The sequence below is a fragment of the Ornithorhynchus anatinus genome, chromosome 9, assembly GCF_004115215.2.
Source record: "Ornithorhynchus anatinus isolate Pmale09 chromosome 9, mOrnAna1.pri.v4, whole genome shotgun sequence".
NCBI lineage: Eukaryota > Metazoa > Chordata > Mammalia > Monotremata > Ornithorhynchidae > Ornithorhynchus > Ornithorhynchus anatinus.
In genome coordinates this window covers 26,278,544-26,297,140 of record NC_041736.1, presented here as the reverse complement: position 1 = coordinate 26,297,140, position 18,597 = coordinate 26,278,544, and the positions used below count along the sequence as shown (strand labels likewise).

Here is an 18,597-nt window from a genome sequence, read left to right as displayed (position 1 = left end):
CCCTAGAGCTTAGTGCAGTGCTTGGCACATAGTAAGAGCCTAACTAGTCCAACAGTCACTATCATCATTATTATTATTAGGGGAAGACTGGAGAGGGTTAACAAGGATTTGAAACTGGGAGACAATAAGGTTGCAATTTCCCGAATCTACAACTCCCTTCACATTTGAAAACCTTCCCAGAAACTTTTGAAATTCAGAGTCCTCCTGATGTAACGGTGCCTTATGAGCCGCCTGTCCCCTCCTTCCCTCTGATTGGTTCCCCCAGACCAGATCTGATTGGTGGAAAATGTTACTTTTTGAGTGGCTGCATTGAGCTGATTGGTGGAAAAAATCTGTTTGTAGAGTGGTCGTCCCGCCCCTTCATTTGATTAGTTCCCCATGCCCCTAATGCCCATCTTCTGAGAGGTTAAACCAGGCAGGATTTGATTGGTGGGTAAATCTCCCCGCTGAGTGTTCAGCAGACCCCCCCAACACCCTCACCCCCGAGCTGCAAGGTGTAGGGGGCCTGCAAAAATGCCAGCCCCAAGAGACAGGCAACATCGGCAGCGGGGCAGGCAGGAGGGGCAGGACAGTCCAGGGTGGATGCGTCAACGATGGACGGATCTTGGGACTCCCAGCTGCCACTGCCTTCCAAGATATGGGAGGAGACCCGCAGACTTTAATTTCTCTCTCAAAAAGAAGCAGCCGACTACCCCCACCCCACACCTTCCCACCCCCCAATTTCTTTCCTAGCCTAACTGGGCCAGAAGAAAGTTGAAAATATTCAACTGGGAGCTGGGGATCATGACTCCTGGGTTCTTTTTTTTGGCCCTGCCATTGACTTGCTGGACGATCTTGGGGAAAATTCATGGTGGGCCAGGGATGAGAACCCAGGTTCCTTGGCATTCGGTTCTTTTTTAATCCCCATTTTACTGATGAGGAAACTTGAGACACACCTAAACACACTCCAACTCTCACTTGGAATGGGTGGGGTTAACATTTGGGTAATACGTTTGACATTTATTCAGTATTTATTATGATATTGTATTTTATTTTTAAGTGGTAGAGAATCATGTCAGTAACAGTCCCCCACCCTGCGGAGACTAATGACTAAGGACTAAGGGCGTGGGACATGTTTTTAAGGCACATTTTATTGATGAGGGAATTGATGAGGCACAGAGAAGTTGAATGATGCACCCAAGGTCACTCAGGCAAGTGGTGGAGCTGGGATTTGACCCTGGATTTTCTAACACCCAATCTGATACTCATCTACTCTGCCCCGATCCTTCTGATGGTGTTTGGGACCCAGTGAACTCCAATACACCCAGGTTATTTGAGTTTCCTGGATGCAAAGGGAGAAGAAAATGCTCTGATTCCTTTCCAGAATTCCACTTTCTTCCCGTAATTCATCCATCTTTAAAACCATTTAAACCATTTTACATCTTTAAAACCTTAAACCTTAAAACCTTCATGCCTTTTTCAAGGAGCACAGACTCAGCTCTCATTAGAAGCTGCTGATTTTTTTTTTCTGGAGGCTGCAACAGGCTGCTAAGAACCATTAGTTTCATCATCTCTGAGATGAAACAAAATGATTTGGGTCCAATGATGATGATGATGGTATTTGTTAAGTGCTTACTATGTGCAAGGCACTGTACTAAGCGATGGAGTGGATACTAGCAAATCAAGTTGGACGCTGTCCCTGTTCCCTGTGGAGTTCGCAGTCTCAATCTCCATTTTTTTTAAAGATGAGGGAACTGAGGCACAGAGATGTAAAGTGACTTGCCCAAGCTCACACAGCAGACGAGTGGCAGAGCCGGGACTAGAACCCATGACTTCTGATTCCCAGGCTTGCTCTATATCCACTACGCCATGTTGCTTCTCAATCCAATAATAATAATAATAATGAAGATGGCATTTGTTAAATGCTATGTGCCAAGCACTGTTCTATGCGCTGAGGTTGATAGAAGGTAAGCAGGTTGTCTCACGTGGGGCTTACAGTCTTCATCCCCCTTTTCCCGATGAGGTAACTGAGGCACAGAGAAGTGAACTGACTTGCCCAAAGTCACATAGATGACTGGTGGCGGAGCCGGGAATAGAACCCATGACCTCTGACTCCCAAGCCTGTACTCTTTCCACTGAGCAATTCCAATTCAATCACCAGACACTGCAACACTTGAGCATTCCTCACCTGAGTAACTGGTAGTTCAACATTCCACTGCATGTGTATAAATTTCTTTATATTCTATTGTTTCCCTCTTCCTGTAATTGCCTTTCTAGCATCTCACTCCCCTGATAGACTGGAAACTCCTTGAGGTCCGGGATCATTTCTCCCAACTGCTTAATATTTGGCTGTGACAGCTGTGGAAACCAACTCTTAACCAGCCTTACTCCATTTTGTTTTCAACCTCCATTTTGCATTAATCGACCTTGTCTTTCTAAATCATCCTTCAGCCACACCCTTCTCCTACTGTCAATTTCAGCCTCCCTTCTTCTGCCACCAACTTCAGCCACAGCCTGTCCTCAAATAGGAAAACTGGACCCATACTCGATTGAATTTTGTTGTTAGTGTAACAGGACACCATGACCACCACGGATTAGAACTAGCTCCTGCTCCCACCTTCTGGGGATAACAATAATGATAATCATAATTCTGTAATTTGTTAAGCACTTACTATGTGCCATGCACTGTTCTAATTGCTGGGGTAGAGTATCCCCAGCAAGTAAATCGAGTTGGACACAGTCCCTGTCCTACATAGGGCTCACACACATTAGGGGTCTTAATCCCCATTTTACAGATGAGGGATCTGAGGCACAGAGAAGTGAAGTGACTTGTCCAAGGTCACACAGCAGATAATTGGCAAACAGGATTAGAACTCATGACCTTCATATTTCCAGGCCTGTGGTCTATCCATTAGGCCAGGGTGGGGATGAGCCTGAGCCTCCTTTTAGGGCAGAAGACTATGTCTGTCCTCACCCAAGCAGATCTTTAGTAAATATTGTAATAAAAAACTCCTTGGGGTGTGCAACTTGATATTTTGTTGGACTCCGCACAAACAATTCCTCCGACCCACATACTTAGGAGAGGGAGAGGGAAGCTAGGAAAATCCTTCCATAGAGCCCCTTCCCTGAAGACGTAGATGAATCAATCACAGAGGGAGTTTTCAAAGGGAATAGAGGGGCCATGTTGGGGGAAGAGAGACCCTCGGCCATCCAGAGGTGAGACATGAGTAAGTGGGTTGCTTGGGAGAGTCGAGTGGAAGGCGAGTTTGTGCTCTGGACCCTGGAAGAAAACAGGACCCAAGGAGGCATAATAGAGGATCCCTGTATATCAGAGTCCAGAAAAATAATAATAATTATGGTATTTATTAAGCACTTATGTATCACTCACTGTATTAAAGGCTGGGGCAGATAAGAGCAAATCGGATTTGATGCAATCCCCGTCCCACTTGGGGCTTACAGTCTTAATCCCCATTTTACAGATGAGGTAACTGAGGCACAGAGAAGTGAATCGACTCTCCCAAGGTCACACAGCAGACAAGCGGGGGAGCCAGGATTAGACCCCCTGACCTTCTAACTTCCTGGCCTGCACTCTCTGCACTATGCCAGGGCTGTGGAGGAACAAGTCTCCTCTGGAGAGAGAGAAGAACATGAGCTGTGGGATGCCTAAAGATGAGTACAGAGGGTACCGGAGAGGGAAGTAGTAGATTTGAACTGGATTGGTTTTCATTGGTTTTCTTGTGAAGAACTGATTAAATAGAATTCAGATATAAAATCAGGGTGACTGCCTACCGGAGGCCAGGTAAGCATGTGGACTGAAAAACCCCGGGTGCAGAGGGGCCGCTTTGGCTCCCTGCTTCCTGCAGCCAACCCTGGGAGATGGGGCGATGTAAACTCTGTGCCTCTGGGCAGATACCATAAAGCAGAGGCTGTGATAGGGGTGCTGGGACTTGCAGACCAGCGTGGAGGCCCCCAAACTGAGTTGGAAAAATGGAAGACCTGGAGGCTGGGACCCAGTGGAAACTGACTGGGATATGGGCAATCCTAGACACCACCTTGGGGGGTTCTTCAGCCTGGATTTAGTGCCAAGAAGCCTGGATGACATCCCAGTGGCTCTGTCCTAAGCAGGTGATTAGTAAATACTAGCGATTCAGTGAATTTCGAAGAAGCGTGAAGGAGTGTTTATCCCGTCTTCCACCCAGATCCTCCTGAGCCAGGAGGGTCAGAGCTATCTGCCCCAAAGGGATGGGGCGTGGAGGGTGGGGGGAAGACACTGACAGAAAATATACTTTTGGTGACTCGAAATTCTATCAAAAGTCTTCACTTCCTGAAGGAAGATATTGGCTGGTTCACAACCATTTAACTGGAAGGAAAATTCCAAGTGAGACCCCCCACCTCCCTCAGAGAGACAGGCATCCAAAGGGAAAACACGGTTGACCTCAGGGGCCTCCGCTAATCTCTTTAGACCTGATGACACCATAGCCGGGAAGCAGGTTGGGGTGAGGGAGTCTTGCTCTAGTTACCCACTGATCCCAGTCGGATTCCTCCAGTCAATCAGTGGTATTTATTGACCATCTACTGTGTGGAGAGCACTGTACTAAACTCTTGGGACAATACAATAAAACAGAGCTGATATACATGTTCTCTCCTAATAAGGCTTAGAGTCTAGAGAGGGGAGGTAAGGGAGAAACTTTCTCTGTCAAAGTGGTTCCGATTCAGTTAAAACCTACTCATTCCATCGGGCTTTCCACCCTATCCCAGCTCTCATCCCTGAAAAGCACCAGCTCCTCCAAATCTCAAGAGAAACAGAATGGCCTATTGGTTAGAGCAGAACAGAATGGCCTATTTGCTAGAGCAGGGGTCTGGGAGTCAGAAGGACCTGGGTTCTAATCCCTGGTCCTCCACTTGTCTGCTGTGTGACCTTGAGCAAGTCACAACTTCTCTATGCCTCAGTTGCCACCTCTGTAAAATGGAGATTAAGACTATGAGCCCCAAGTGATTAACTTCTGTTTACCACAGAGTTTAGAACACTGCTTGGCCCAGGGTAAAAATTTAACAAATACCATCAGTATTATTATTATTATTGTTGTTCTCCAACTCTACCCAGATGGAAACTAGTTCAGCATTCAGAGACATAATCCATTAATTAATTAATCCACCAACGAAGGAGCTTTTACCGAGTGAAAATGATGGTCCTGAAGATGAGGGTAAGGTCAACCAAAGTAAAACACAAGTTTCCTACCCACGAGGCTCCTGTGATTCAATGGGAGACACAGTCATGCAAAATCATCCACAAATAGGAGCAGAAGGAAGAACAAGGATAAAATACAGTAGGATCGACACTCCTGGATGATTCCCAGGGAGACTGGGGTGTGACCCATTTTGGACAACAGCTTTGGAAACATCAGGAGACCAGGAAGGAAGTTGGTAAGCAGGTACTGAGGAAAAAGGGCCCACACTAGTGGAGTGATAGGCGTGGTGTGGCAGGAAGGAAAATGGGATGGTCTCTTTCAAGGGGTTGGGCCTCGACAACTGTCTGGGACACTGAGTCCAAGCTCTGGGACTTCCTGGCTGCAATGAATCCCGGGAAAAGTTCTGGGTCTGGTTCCATCTGGGCTAGAAGTTTTCCGCCTGGGCCCCTACTCTACCCCTGCCCATCAGCTCTGAGAAGTGAATCCTTCCCTAATTAGTTTGAAGTTCTTCGGCTCAAGCCATCCTCTGGTGCTAATGTGGGGGACATGGCCCCGGCCAGGTGCCTGTGAGGGCAGGAAAAAGGAGATCTGATGTGTTCATGCCTGACGTTGGTATTTGTTAAGCGCTTACTATGTGCCGAGCACTGTTCTAAGCGCTGGGGTAGACACAGGGGAATCAGGTTGTCCCACGTGGGGCTCACAGTCTTAATCCCCATTTTACAGATGAGGTAACTGAGGCACCGAGAAGTTAAGTGACTTGCCCAAAGTCACACAGCTGACAAGTGGTAGAGCCGGGGTTCGAACCCATGACCTCTGACTCCAAAGCCCGTGCTCTTTCCAGTGAGCCACGCTGCTTCGTCTTCTCTGTCCACTCTCGACTTCCACAACCCCCAATTCCCCATCCCTGTTCTTCCAGTGATAGCCATCCACCTCTGCATCAAATGGAAACTCCTTACCATCGGCTTTAAAGCCCTCAATCACCTCACCCCCTTCTACCTCACCTTGCTACTCTCCTACTCCAATCCAGCCCGCACACTTCACTCCTCCAGTTCCAACATGCTCACTGTACCTCGATCTTGTTTATCTCTCAGCCAGCCTCTCGTCCACCTCGTGCCTCTGACCTGGAGTCCCCTCCCTCTTCGTGAGGGATGACAATTACTCTTTCCACCTTCAAAATCTTTTTGAAGGCCTATCTCCTCCAAGGGGCCTTCCCTGACTAAGCCCTCCTTTCCTCTGCTCCCACTCCCTTCTGCATCGCCTTGACTTGCTCCTTTTATTCATCCCCCCCACCTAGCCCTAGAGTGCTTATTTACATATCCATAATTTTATTTCTTTATATTAATATCTGCCTGCCCCTCTACAGTGTAAGCTCGTTGAAGGCAGGGAGTGTGTCTGTTCTATTGTTATATTGTACTCTCTCAAGTGGTTAGTACAGTGCTCTGCACACAGTAAGTTCTCAATAAATATGACTGACTGATTGACCTTTGTCCCAACCCCCAGGGAAAACAATCCAAATCCCTCCAGCGTGTGGCAGCACGCAGACCCAGCTGGACTCGGGGCTGGTGGGACAGATGGAAGACACAGCTTTCTTGCAGAAGGAGCACTATATTTGAAAGGAGACCATGATAATGAATGAAACTGATGACTGGGCTATAGCTAGAACTGATTCCCTTTAGCACGAGGTCTCTGATGGATTTTGATCTCTGTGAAGAGATGAGGGGGTCCTGGGCCTATTTGACCCGAGCCCCAGGAAGACATCCTGAGGAAGATGTCTGGGGGTGTGTCGGGCAAGGCCCACGGACCAGCAGGGCTGAGAATCCTGGCTGCAGGGTAGAGGGACCCTGAGGGAAGAGTGGCTTGGAGTTCCCCGAAGAGGCAGAGCTCTTCTTTAGCTCCCCTGAGGCGGCTGTCAGCTGAGCCCTGGCACCGATGCCCACCTGCTGGCCTCTATCAATGGAGCTGAACCACAACTTCAGCTTTTCAAAAATCATGGCTCTGGTCATCGTCTGGCAGCCCCTGCTGTGCCTTGCTGGGCCTGAGGTGGAAACCTGAGGGCCACTGGACTGGGTATATGCCATACTTCTTGCTGCCAGGGCAGAGAGAGGGCCTCTGCTGTGGCTTTCACCGACATTCTTCTTCCTCCCCTGGACTCCCGTGGGAGCCTCCAAGCCTCTTGCAGCCCCAGGAGGGCAAAGAGACATCTTGGAGGGGCATGAACCTAGATGGTGTGGGCCCTGGCTCTTTTGCTGTGGAGCCCTGGCCATTTGGGTCAAAGGTTGGTTGTGGTCCTGAGCTTCCTTGGTGTGGTGACGTTGCCTACTGCCCAGTGAAGACCCTTTGCAGTCGGCAGTCGGAGAGAGTTTTGGCTCTTTAGATTTCTCCCTGTTCGATTCATCTGCCACGTTGCACTCCAAACGGTCTTCGATCGGGGCAGGCTTGCCCTCCGTGCTTAGTGAAATCCGGGCAAGTCCGGCTCGAGACACAGCACTGCTGATGGCTCTGTTGTACATAAGAGAAAACCCAGAGAGGAAATCCATGTACTTCTGCTGCAAGACCGAATCCAGGCTCTTAATCGAAGCCTCGGGCAGGACCGTTGGCTTGACCAGGAGTCGTTGGTCCTCCCGCACTTTGAGGTTTGAACTCAGTTTCAGAAAAGAAGCTGCCCTCTGGTCCGGTGTCCGAAGTTTGGTCTCTACAGGGTCTGGAGAAAGGGAGGTTGCCATGGTGGGAGCCGGACCTCTGGGGCCAGAGAGAGCTGGGGGGCCCTGTGAGCTGAGAGGGGCCTGTGGTGGCGAGCAGCTGGTGTCTCCCTGACCACTGGGCACCACCGAGGGGATTTTTTGATGGCTTTTTTGGACCACGTGCTCCTCCACGTACTCCTCCTTTTTGCTATTCAGCATCTTCATCCTGATGGAGTCTTTGGGCATGACTGCACCTTTTCTCCAGGGAAAGCTGGATGGGATGTCTTGATCTCCCACCTGAGGCGCTAACAGACTCTGAGCCTCCAATATCCATCTGGGCAGCCCCAGTTGCTGGAAGTGGAGCATGGACTTCAAGTGCTGCTCCAGGAGGCTGCGGGTCTTAGGGCTGAGGAGAGAGGGTTGGGAGAAGGCCTTCATTCCCACGGACAGGGCCTCAGGCAGAGCCTGCAGCTTAAGAGAAGTTTGTCTCAGGTCCTTATAGTCTTTCTCTTTAGGGCTTTCTGACTGTCTGCGGCCAGAGCATGGGAATGTCTGTGGCTTGCAGTGCTGCTGACGATTCTCCTCTACCTGAAGAATCTGAGGTCTTTCAACCCTGCGGGGAGGCAGGGTCCCTGCGCTACAGGTACACTGGGCCAATTTGGAGTCTTCTGGCTGTGAGACTTGGCAGAAAGACATTCTGGGCCTAGGCAACTTCTCCCAGCCTTCGGGGGGTGTTGGGAGCCTCTGGACCTCGTTCCTGAGGTATTGGCAGATGATGCAGCTGTCTTTGCCGCTGAAGGTGTCCAAGCCGAACCTGTAAAAGAACTCTTTCCAGCTGAGGACAAACAGATACCCGTCACTGACCGACCTGGCTCTGATGCTGTGGGGTTTCAGCAGTCGGCCCTCTGTTTGTTCTCCTTTCTAGATGGATCACCGTGCCCTCGATGATGAGGCCTAACCAGGAACCCCAGCTGACGGGATGGGGAATGAGACTTGATTGCTGCTGTCAGGATGAGGCCAGAGATTTGGCTACAGCTGGTGAGATGGGGTCAGAGATTTGAGAAGCATGGTGTCCAAGTGGGAAAGAACCTGGACTCGTGAGTTGGAGGTCCTGGGTTCTAATCCTGTCCACCAGTCATCTGCTGTATGACTTTGGGCAACTCACTTTCCTTCTCTGGGCCTCAGTTCCCTCATCTGTAAAATGAGGATTCAATACTCTCCGACTTAAGACTGTGAGCCCTTTGTGGAACAGGGACTGTGTCCAACCCAATTCTCTTGTAATAATAATGATAAAAATAATGGTATTTAATAATAATAATTTGTTAAGCACTTACTATGTGCCAGACACTGTACTAAGCGCTGAGGTGGATACAAGCAAATCTAGTTGGACACAGTCCCTATCCCCCACAAGGCTCACAGTCTTCATCCCCATTTTACAGATGAGAGAACTGAGGCAGAGAGAAGTGAAATGGGTTGCCCAAGGCCACACAGCAGACAAATGGCAGAGGTGGGATTAGAACCCTTGACCTTCTGACTCCCAGGCCTATGTTCTATCCACTACACCAGTAATGGGGGTATTTGTTAAGTGCTTACTATGTGCCAGGTATTGTATTAAGTGACAGGCTCAATACAAACAAACTGGGTTGGACACAATCCCTCTCCCATGTGGGGCTCACCGTCTTAACTGCCAACGCGGTCAGCCCATAGCAAGAGGCCTTATTCGTGACTGTTGGTGATCCATTGAACAACCACAAGGAAGAGATTTGTGAAGGCCCTGATGGGCTCTACGCGAGGCGGTGGTTGCTGGCCTGTGGGGATGGAGCATGGAAGGAGGCATGGCCTTCGCTCCCTGTTTTTCCCAGTAAGGGGCTTGGACTAATCAATGATGGCCACAGAGAGCCACAGCTGTCATGCTTAAGGTAGATAAAAGGTGGTCATTTTGAATTGCAAGGAGGCATGCGAAGGGCATGCAGAGAAGCAGCACAGAAGTATTCAGGCAGAAAGAGCAGCACTGGAAAGCAGCAGGACTTGGAAGCAGAAAGAAGAATCGTCGGCAGAATGGGCTCCCTTGATCAACAGACTTGTATTGGACCCTTGCTAGAGTGAATGAGTGTGTGGATGTGTCACTCCTTTGCACGTTGGTAAAACTTTGTAAAAACTTGCCATGGTAACCTTGGTGATGAATGGTGTGGTTTGACTCTATTAAGTGTCACAGAGGCTCCCCGGGTCTGGGAAGGTCTTGGTGGGTACAAGGCGGGGCTCGCAACACCCATTTGATAGATAAGGTAACTGAGGTGTGGAGAAGTGAAGCGACTTGCCCAAGGGCACGCAGCAGGCTGGTGGTGGAGTTGGGATCAGAACCCAGGTCCTTCTGACTCTCAGGCCTGTGCTCAATCCACTAGGCCACACTGTGGGTGGGCTATCTACCCCAGTGGTTAGTACAGTGCCCAGCACATACTTAGCACTTTAAAAAATATCCCCAAAAAAGGAAAAAAAAAAAGGATTTGAACAGCCTTAAAGCAGCAAGAGCACTAGGAATTATGTCTAGGCCTGAGCAATAAAGGGGTTGAGGTTGTTGCCTAATAGAGAGCAGCAGGAGAGAGAAGGTAGCAGGGCCCTTGGTCGAATCATTACATATATCAAATCCCCTTCCCCAGGGCACAGCAGACTCGTCAGTCTGAGCAGGGGATCCTCCACTGCAATGGAAAGAGCACTGTTCTGGGAGTCAGGACATCTGGGTTCCGCCTCCACTATTTGACTGTCATTTAATCTTGATCCAGTCATTTAACTTCTCTGTGCCTCTGTTTCCTCAGCAGAGAAATGGGGATTAAATACCCATTTTCTCTCCTCCTTAAACTGCGATTCCATACGGGACGGAGACTGCTTATACCTACCCCAGCAATTATGCTTGTCACATAATAAGTACTTGGCTGTTATTATTTTTATTGTTATTATTCCCGCTACCACGGTTATTATATATATCAAATAATAATAATAATTGTGGTATTTGTTAAGCGCTTACTATGTGCTAAGCACTTTTCTAAGCGCTGGGGGATACCAGGTGATCAGGTTGTCCCACGTGGGGCTCACAGTTTTTTTAATCCCCAATTGACAGATGAGGTAACTGAGGCACAGAGAAGTTAAGTGATTTGCCCAAGGTCACACAGCTGACTAGAGGCAGAGCCGGGATTAGAACCCATGACCTCTGACTCCCAAGCCCACGCTCTTTCCACTGAACCACACTGCTTCTCAAATCAGCATTAATGCTTCCCATCAGCTGGTCCCTCTTGACTCTCCACACTGTTGGTCCTGGTACTGTTTATATTGCTTCTTCTCCTCATTCAGTAAATAGTTTCCTCTATTCAAAAGGGTGAGCTTTGAAGCATGGTCATTCTCCATTGGGTCTATTTCCAGTCCATCCTCAGTCCCAGTGTCAAGGAACTGAGAGACCCTCCAGATTGTGAATGAGAAGAGGCTCAGGCCTCTCCTCTGAGGGAATCCTGAGTCCTGGGCTCCCAGTGGCTCACCAGTTCTGCCCAGCTGTCACCCCTCTTAATAATAATAATAATAATAATAATAATGGTGGTATTTTTAAGCACTTACTATGTGCAGAGCACTGTTCTAAGCGCTGGGGTAGATACAGGGTAATCAGGTTGTCCCATGTGAGACTCACAGTCTTAATCCCTATTTTACAGATGAGGGAACTGAGGCACAGAGAAGTTAAGTGACTTGCCCACAGTCACACAGCTGACAAGTGGCAGACCGGGTATTCCAACCCATGATCTCTGACTCCCCAGCCCATGCTCTTTCCACTGAGCCATGCTGCTTCCCTTGTGCCCAGCCACAGGTTCTGCCAACCTCTCCTCTATATCTGGTCGCCCCTCCACAATAGTGTATCTCCTCTCTGTTAGTCAGGGCTGATTTTGGGGTTGCCGGGGCATTGGCTGATAGATAAAGTTTGAGCTATTCCAATTATAAGTATGAAGCAGCGTGGTGAGGGGGATAGAGCACGGGCCTGGGAGTCGGAAGGTCCTGGGTTCCAATCCCTGGTCTGATACTTGTCTGCTGTGTGACCTTGGACAAATCACTTAATTTCTCTGGGTCTCAATTCCCTCATCTGTAAAATGAGGATTGAGACTGTGAGCCGCCCCAGCACTTAGTACAGTGTCTGGCACATAGTACCTGCTTAACAAATACCACGATTATTAATCACTGCTATTATTACTATTATTACTATTATTATGGGTCAATACTGAAAGGAGCTGGAGGACAGGGTGAGGCAGTTAGTTACTGGCAGTAGCACAGAAATGAATAAAACACAAGGAGGATGGGATTAGAGGATGTACAAGCACAACAGAGAAGGATGAGGGAACACAATAAGAAGAGATAATAATAATAATGATAATTAAGGTATTAAGTGCTTACTATGTGACAGACACTGTAATAAGTGCCGGGGTGGCTACAAATTGAGTTTAACCCAATTTTTGTCTGCCACAGGGCTCACAGTCTTCATCCCTACTTTCCAACTGAGGTAACTGAGGGGCAGAGAAGTAAAATGATTTGCCCAAGGTCACACAGCAGACAAGTGGTGGAGCTGGGATTAGAATCTATGACCTTTTGACTCCCAGTACCTTGTTCTAGCCACTACTCCATCGTCTCCGGGAGGAATATTGAAAATATGCAGACATACCTTAGGAATGCCCCTAACTGCCTAGGGTAACATCAGAGGTGAGGAAGCCTACTTTTAGGGCAGAAGCATGGAAGGGCAAAGGATGTTGGAGGTGGTGAAAGAGGGATCAGGGGACAAGAGTCTTTGTTCTTCGGGCAGGAGTCCACTGGTCTGTGCAGCGGTGTGGGGTGAGCCTGCAAACTGTTTTGTTTTGGACTTCCTGATACGTACTCTCTTTCTCAGATTAGTAATTATATCAGGGTGACAGGTGCAGTCTTTTCCTTTTTGGAGGGGTTCACTTAGAGTAACTCCGCTATAATGTTGACAGCAGGAGGTTGTCAGCAACACCCTGAAATCATGTCTGTACCTCCAAGGGTGGACCCCTCTTCCTTGGAGAGTATCAGAGTCCAGATGCAGGCCCAAAGTGTGTGAATAAAGAATAGATAGATCACCTTTTCAGGAGAATCAGGTTGGCTTCTGGATCCTTGGTGTGTTCTTGGCCCAGCCTCCAAACTGGAAACCGAGAAAATGGGTTACTTGGGTTTCTTGGAAGAGGCTATCCCTTCCTGCTATTTAGAGCTGGGGTGGGCCCAGGATCTCTACTTCTCCACCCTACAAGCCCTGCAGGCCAAACATAAACCAGGATGGTCAAATAACCCCCTGAGAGCATTTACCCCATCTCGCACCTCCATCCTTTTCCCAAAATCCATCAATCAGTCAGTCTATGGTATTTGTTGAGATCTTTCTGTGTACAGATTGGGGAAATGCAATATAAGAGAGTTGCAGACACATACCCTCTCCATAACAAGCTTATAGTTTTAAGGAAGAGATGGACATTAATATAAAAAAGTTTATAAAATGCAATTTTTAGATATGCACATGAGTGCCATGGGACTGAGAGTAGATTGAATACCAAATGCCCAAAGGTCACAGATCCTCCCAAAGGTCACAGATCCAAGATCATTCGAGCCACCACCTGCAGTCAGGCTCTGTGTCACAATTTTAGGACTGAAAGGTACTGAAAGGAGCCACTTCTCGGGGCCTGGTCCTATGCCTGCTGAGAGTAGTTGGGGGAGATGCCGGGATTCCTGGTGGTGGGGCCGGCCAACAAGAGGGAAGTAAAGGACGGTACCTTCATCCGATGTGTCCTGAAGCCAATACTTCAGACGATGCTGATGCAGGATGAAAGCAGGGTGGTTAGCAGGGCTTTGGACTGGGCTCCGATCTCCCTGTCAGGTGAGAAGGTTTAAAAGCTTTATTCTCTCTTTTCCTTCCTGCCCCTCCCAGCCCAGACGTGCCCACTTGCATCTTCTTTCTCCTAGAAGGAGAACTTTATTCATGGGTAATAATAATTATTATTAATCTGGTTTTTGTTGAGCGCTTTCAATGTGCCTGGCACTCTTCTAAGTACTAAGGAAGATTCTAGCAAATCAGTTTGGGGACCGTCTCATGAGGGGCTCAGTCTCAATCCCCATTTTGCAGACTAGGTAACTGAGGCACAGAGAAATGAAGTGATTTGCCCAAGGTCACACAACAGACAAGTGGTGGAGCTGGAATTGGAATCCATGACCTTCTCACACCCAGGCGCCACCCACTATGCCATGCTGCTTCTCACTAGCAAGGGAAGGATCTGTTCTGGAAAACTTGAGGTTGGGAGAGTGGGGAAACTGAGAGTGGGAACAGATTTGGACTGGAAGAAATGCCCAGCAGACAAAAGCCCAGAGAGTCTGTCTCCTGCACCAGCAATTCCCAGAACCACAGGAGCCATAAACCCAAACAAGTAAAGACTCCTCTGGGTCGTGGAGGCCCTGGCCAGGCCTCACTGCAGTGGGAAGGACAGTGACAAGTGGCAGACCGGGTATTCCAACCCATGATCTCTGACTCCCCAGCCCATGCTCTTTCCACTGAGCCATGCTGCTTCCCTTGTGCCCAGCCACAGGTTCTGCCAACCTCTCCTCTATATCTGGTCGCCCCTCCACAATAGTGTATCTCCTCTCTGTTAGTCAGGGCTGATTTTGGGGTTGCCTGGGCATTGGCTGATAGATAAAGTTTGAGCTATTCCAATTATAAGTATGAAGCAGCGTGGTGAGGGGGATAGAGCACGGGCCTGGGAGTCGGAAGGTCCTGGGTTCCAATCCCTGGTCTGATACTTGTCTGCTGTGTGACCTTGGACAAATCACTTAATTTCTCTGGGTCTCAATTCCCTCATCTGTAAAATGAGGATTGAGACTGTGAGCCGCCCCAGCACTTAGTACAGTGTCTGGCACTCCTCAAATCCGACAGGCAATTACTCTCCCCCCCTTCAAAGCCTTATCGAAGTCACATCTCCTCTAGGAGGCCTTTCTTGATTAAGCCCCCCCCTTTTCCTCTTCTCCAACTCTCTTCCTCATTACTTGGGGCTGTGGACGCCTGCCGTAAGGAGGGCCTAGAACAAGAAAGAGGAGAGAATAGAGAGTGGCAGAAAAAGGTCAGGGGAGGGCATAAGGTTCTCTGAGACCCCGCGAACCCGAGGGAGGAGGGATCCCGGGATCCCTACCAGGTTGTAGACTTGGTCTTCCTTCTTCCACATTTCAACATGGCCCCTCTGGACCTGCCAGAGCAGCAGTATGAGGAAGAGAAGCGCGAATCCCTCGTCGGGGAGGGGCCATTGAAAGGCCCATAAGATGGCGATGATCGGGAATAGCAGGGTTTCCAGTACCTCCCACATCTTCCAACAGGACTGGGTTGCCTTTCCTTGCCCTGTCTGACATAGAGCTTGTTTCCAGACTATACGAACTGCATCACAGAGCTTGGGACCAACCCCTCAAAGCTGTGTCACAAAGACAGCTGAGTCACAGAGATGGGGGCTCTTCGGGAGATGGGGGGAAGGGGGGAGAGCTCAGCTGGGTTGTGGGGGAATGAGAGTTTCAAAGGGGATGGTCACTCTTAGGAGATGGGCTGGTTCCATGGTGAGGGGCGGTTCCAGAGGGAGAAGGGGAGGGGCAGCTCCCATGGGCAGGACAGGTGGTTCTAGTAGGGGAGAGTTATTTCTGTTGGGGGAGGCTGGTTCTGAAGGGAGTGGGGCTGACTCTCGGGGGGTGAGGGGGCGATGGTTGGATGGGTGACTGATCAGGTAATTGTCATCATGGAAGGAGCTTCCTGGGGTGATTGGGATGGGGAAAAGATGGGTGTTGGTTCCAGTGGATGGGGAGAGTTTCCCTCTGGGGGCGTGTCATCCTGGTAAGGGATAAAGAGAAAACACATGGACTTTTGGAAAGAGCATAGGCCCAAGAGTCAAGGGACCTGGGTTCTAAGCCCAGCTCTGCCACTGGCTTATTTTGTGACCTTGGGCAAGCCACTTCACCTCTCCGTGCCTCATTTTGTTCATCTGCAAAATGGACACTCAATAGTCTCCTTAGTCTTTCGCCCTATCACTTAATCGGTGGTATTTATTGAGCACTTACTATGTGCAGAGGACTGCACTAAGCACTTGGGAGAGCACAATACAGAAGAATTAGGAGACGCATTTCCTGCCGCAAATGAGCTGACAATCTAGAGTCCCTATGTGAGACAGGGACTGTGTCTGACCTGATTATTTCATTTCTACCTCAGTGCTTTTTATTTATTTATAGCATTAGTTAAGCATTTGCTATGTGTCAAATACTGTTCTAATGTGCTGGGGTAGCTGTAAGTTTATCAAATTTGACACAGTCCCTGTCCCACACTGGGCTCATAGTCTAAGGGTTAGGGAGGAGAAACAGGAGGCATAGAGAAGCACTGTGGCCTAGAGAGAGAAACATAGGCCTGGAGGTCAGAAGGACCAGTGTTCTAATCCTGGCTCTGCCACTTGTCTGCTGGGTGACCTTGGGCAAGTCAGTTAACTTCTCTGTGCCTCATTTACCTCACTTGTAAAATGAGGATTAAGACTGTGAACCCTAGATGGGTCAGGAACAGTGTCCAACCTATCTTGTACCTACCCCAGGGCTTAGTCCAGTGCCTGGAATTTAGTAAATGCTCTACAAATATCATTAAAAAAAATCTCCATTTTACAGATGAGGTAACTGAAGCATAGAGAAGTTACATGGCTTTGCCAAGATAAGTAACGTGACGTAGTGGGTAGAGTACAGGCCTAAAAGTCAGAAGGTCCTGGATTCTATTCCTAGCTCTACCACTTGTCTGCTGTGTGACCTTGGGCAAGTCACTAAATTTCTTTGTCAAACACTGTTCTATTAGACCCATGTCACTGGAAATGTCACTGGTAAAGGATGAACCAAAACAAAACCTGATTTGTTTTGCTGTCTGTCTCCCCCTTGTAGACTGGGAGCCTGCCGTTGGGTAGGGATTGTCTCTATCTGTTGCCGAATTGTACATTCCAAGCACTGAGTACAGTACTCTGCTCACAGTAAGGGCTCAATAAATGTGACTGAATGATTTATTTTGTGTTTACCTCAGTATTTAGTACAGTTCATGGCACATAATAAGTGTTTAACAAATACCAAAAAAAAAAAAGAGGTCAGCAGTGAAGTATTTGAGCTAAGATTAGAACCCAGTTTCTCTGACTCCCATTCCCATGTCCTTTCAACTAAGCAACACTGCTAAGTACAGTGTTTAGCACACAGTAAGTGCTTAACTGGTGCCACAGTGTTTATCATTATTATTGTTAGAGGAAGAAATGGAGGGAGTTAGGTAGAAATTGTAAGGGTATATGGTAGGAATAATTCTCGGAAGGAGACACTAATGCTAGGAAAAGTCCCAGGAAAAGGTGAAAGAGGCAGACCGGCAGCAGATGGATAGAAACCATAACGACGATAATGGAAGAACTATTAGAAAGGTTGCGGATTAGGGCAGGGGACAGGATATTCTGGAGAAAGCTTATCCATAGAGTCTCTGTGAATTGGAAATGACTAGACAGCACTTAATAATAATAATGATAATATGGTAGGGATGCGGTTTGCTAATCTTCAATTCCCTTTACATTTGAAGTCTTCTGGAAATCCTTTACCATTTGTATTTCTTGACAAGCAACCCATCTGGCCTCCTCCCCTGAACTGTTGCCCCAGGTAGGATCTGATTGGTGGAAAAATCTTCATTCATTCAGTTGTATTTATTGAGCACTTACCAAGTGCAAAGCACTGTTCTAAGCACTTGGAAAGTACAAGGTTGAGAGGTCACTCCGATCTGTGACATGGAGTTGTAAAGGATGAACCAAAACACTGTGGAAAAAAAGACGACTCAGTGATAAGATTAACCTATCTTTCCTCTTCCATTTACAATGTTAACCTGAGTGGAGTCAATTGATCAATCAATCAATCGTATTTATTGAGCACTTGCTATGTGTGGAGCACTGGAGTAAGTGCTCGGGAGAGTACAGTAAAACAGAATTAGCAGAAATGTTCCCTGCCCATAGTAAACTTACACTCTAGAAGTCTGTAGTCAGTCAGTGAAATTAAGCACTTTCAGTGTGCAGAGCACTGTCCTAAGCACTCGGGAAAGTGCACTACAACAGATTTGGCAGACTTGTTCCTTGCCCACAGAGAGCTGACAATCTAGAAGCAGTGTGGCTCAGTGGAAAGAGCCTGGGCTTGGGAGTCAGTGGTCATGGCTTTGAATCCCAGCTCTGCCATTTGTCAGCTGTGGGACTGTGGCAAATCACTTCACTTCTCTGGGCCTCAGTGACCTCATCTGTAAAATAGGAATTAAGATTGTGAGCCTCACATGGGACAACCTGATTACCCTGTATCTACCCCAGCGCTTAGAACAGTGCTCTGCACTTAGTAAGTGCTTAACAAATAGCAACATTATTATTATTACAAGGGGATTTGTATTCCTGCCAGCACCTCAAACTCCCCACGTCTGAAACTCAACTCCTCATCCTCCCTCCCAGATCCTCTCTTCAATCAATCAATCAGTGGTATTTATTGAGTGCTTATTATGCAGAACACTGTTCTAATCGCTTTGAAAAGTACAGTACAACAGAATTAGCACACCTGTTTCCTGACCATAATGAGCTTACAAATCTAGAGGAGGAGAAAGCACTAATGGGAATGAATAAGTATTTATAATAATTTAAAGATATGCATATAAGGGAAGGGGGTGAGTA

General features: G+C 48.1%; 1 protein-coding gene across 1 annotated transcript; it reads right to left on the bottom strand.

Annotated features, from left to right (window-relative positions):
* Positions 1–6,753: 6,753 nt before the first annotated feature.
* LOC103169466 lies at positions 6,754–15,278 on the bottom strand. Its single transcript, XM_007664884.3, has 4 exons — positions 15,055–15,278; positions 13,651–13,747; positions 12,971–13,031; positions 6,754–8,663 (listed from the first exon to the last, which is right to left on the bottom strand). The coding sequence occupies exons 1-4, from the start codon at positions 15,223–15,225 to the stop codon at positions 6,899–6,901; spliced, it is 2,094 nt and encodes a 697-aa protein (XP_007663074.1). The 5' UTR covers positions 15,226–15,278; the 3' UTR covers positions 6,754–6,898.
* Between the last annotated feature and the right edge of the window lie 3,319 nt (positions 15,279–18,597).

Excerpts from the sequence above, each read along its gene's own strand:
- LOC103169466 (XM_007664884.3), bottom strand. The coding sequence starts at position 15,225 with ATGTGGGAGGTACTGGAAACCCTGCTATTCCCGATCATCGCCATCTTA. Across the intron at positions 13,748-15,054 it reads AAGACCAAGTCTACAACCTG|GGAGATCGGAGCCCAGTCCA; the intron begins GTAGGGATCCCG and ends CTCACCTGACAG. Across the intron at positions 13,032-13,650 it reads TCAGGACACATCGGATGAAG|TTTGGAGGCTGGGCCAAGAA; the intron begins GTACCGTCCTTT and ends CTCGGTTTCCAG.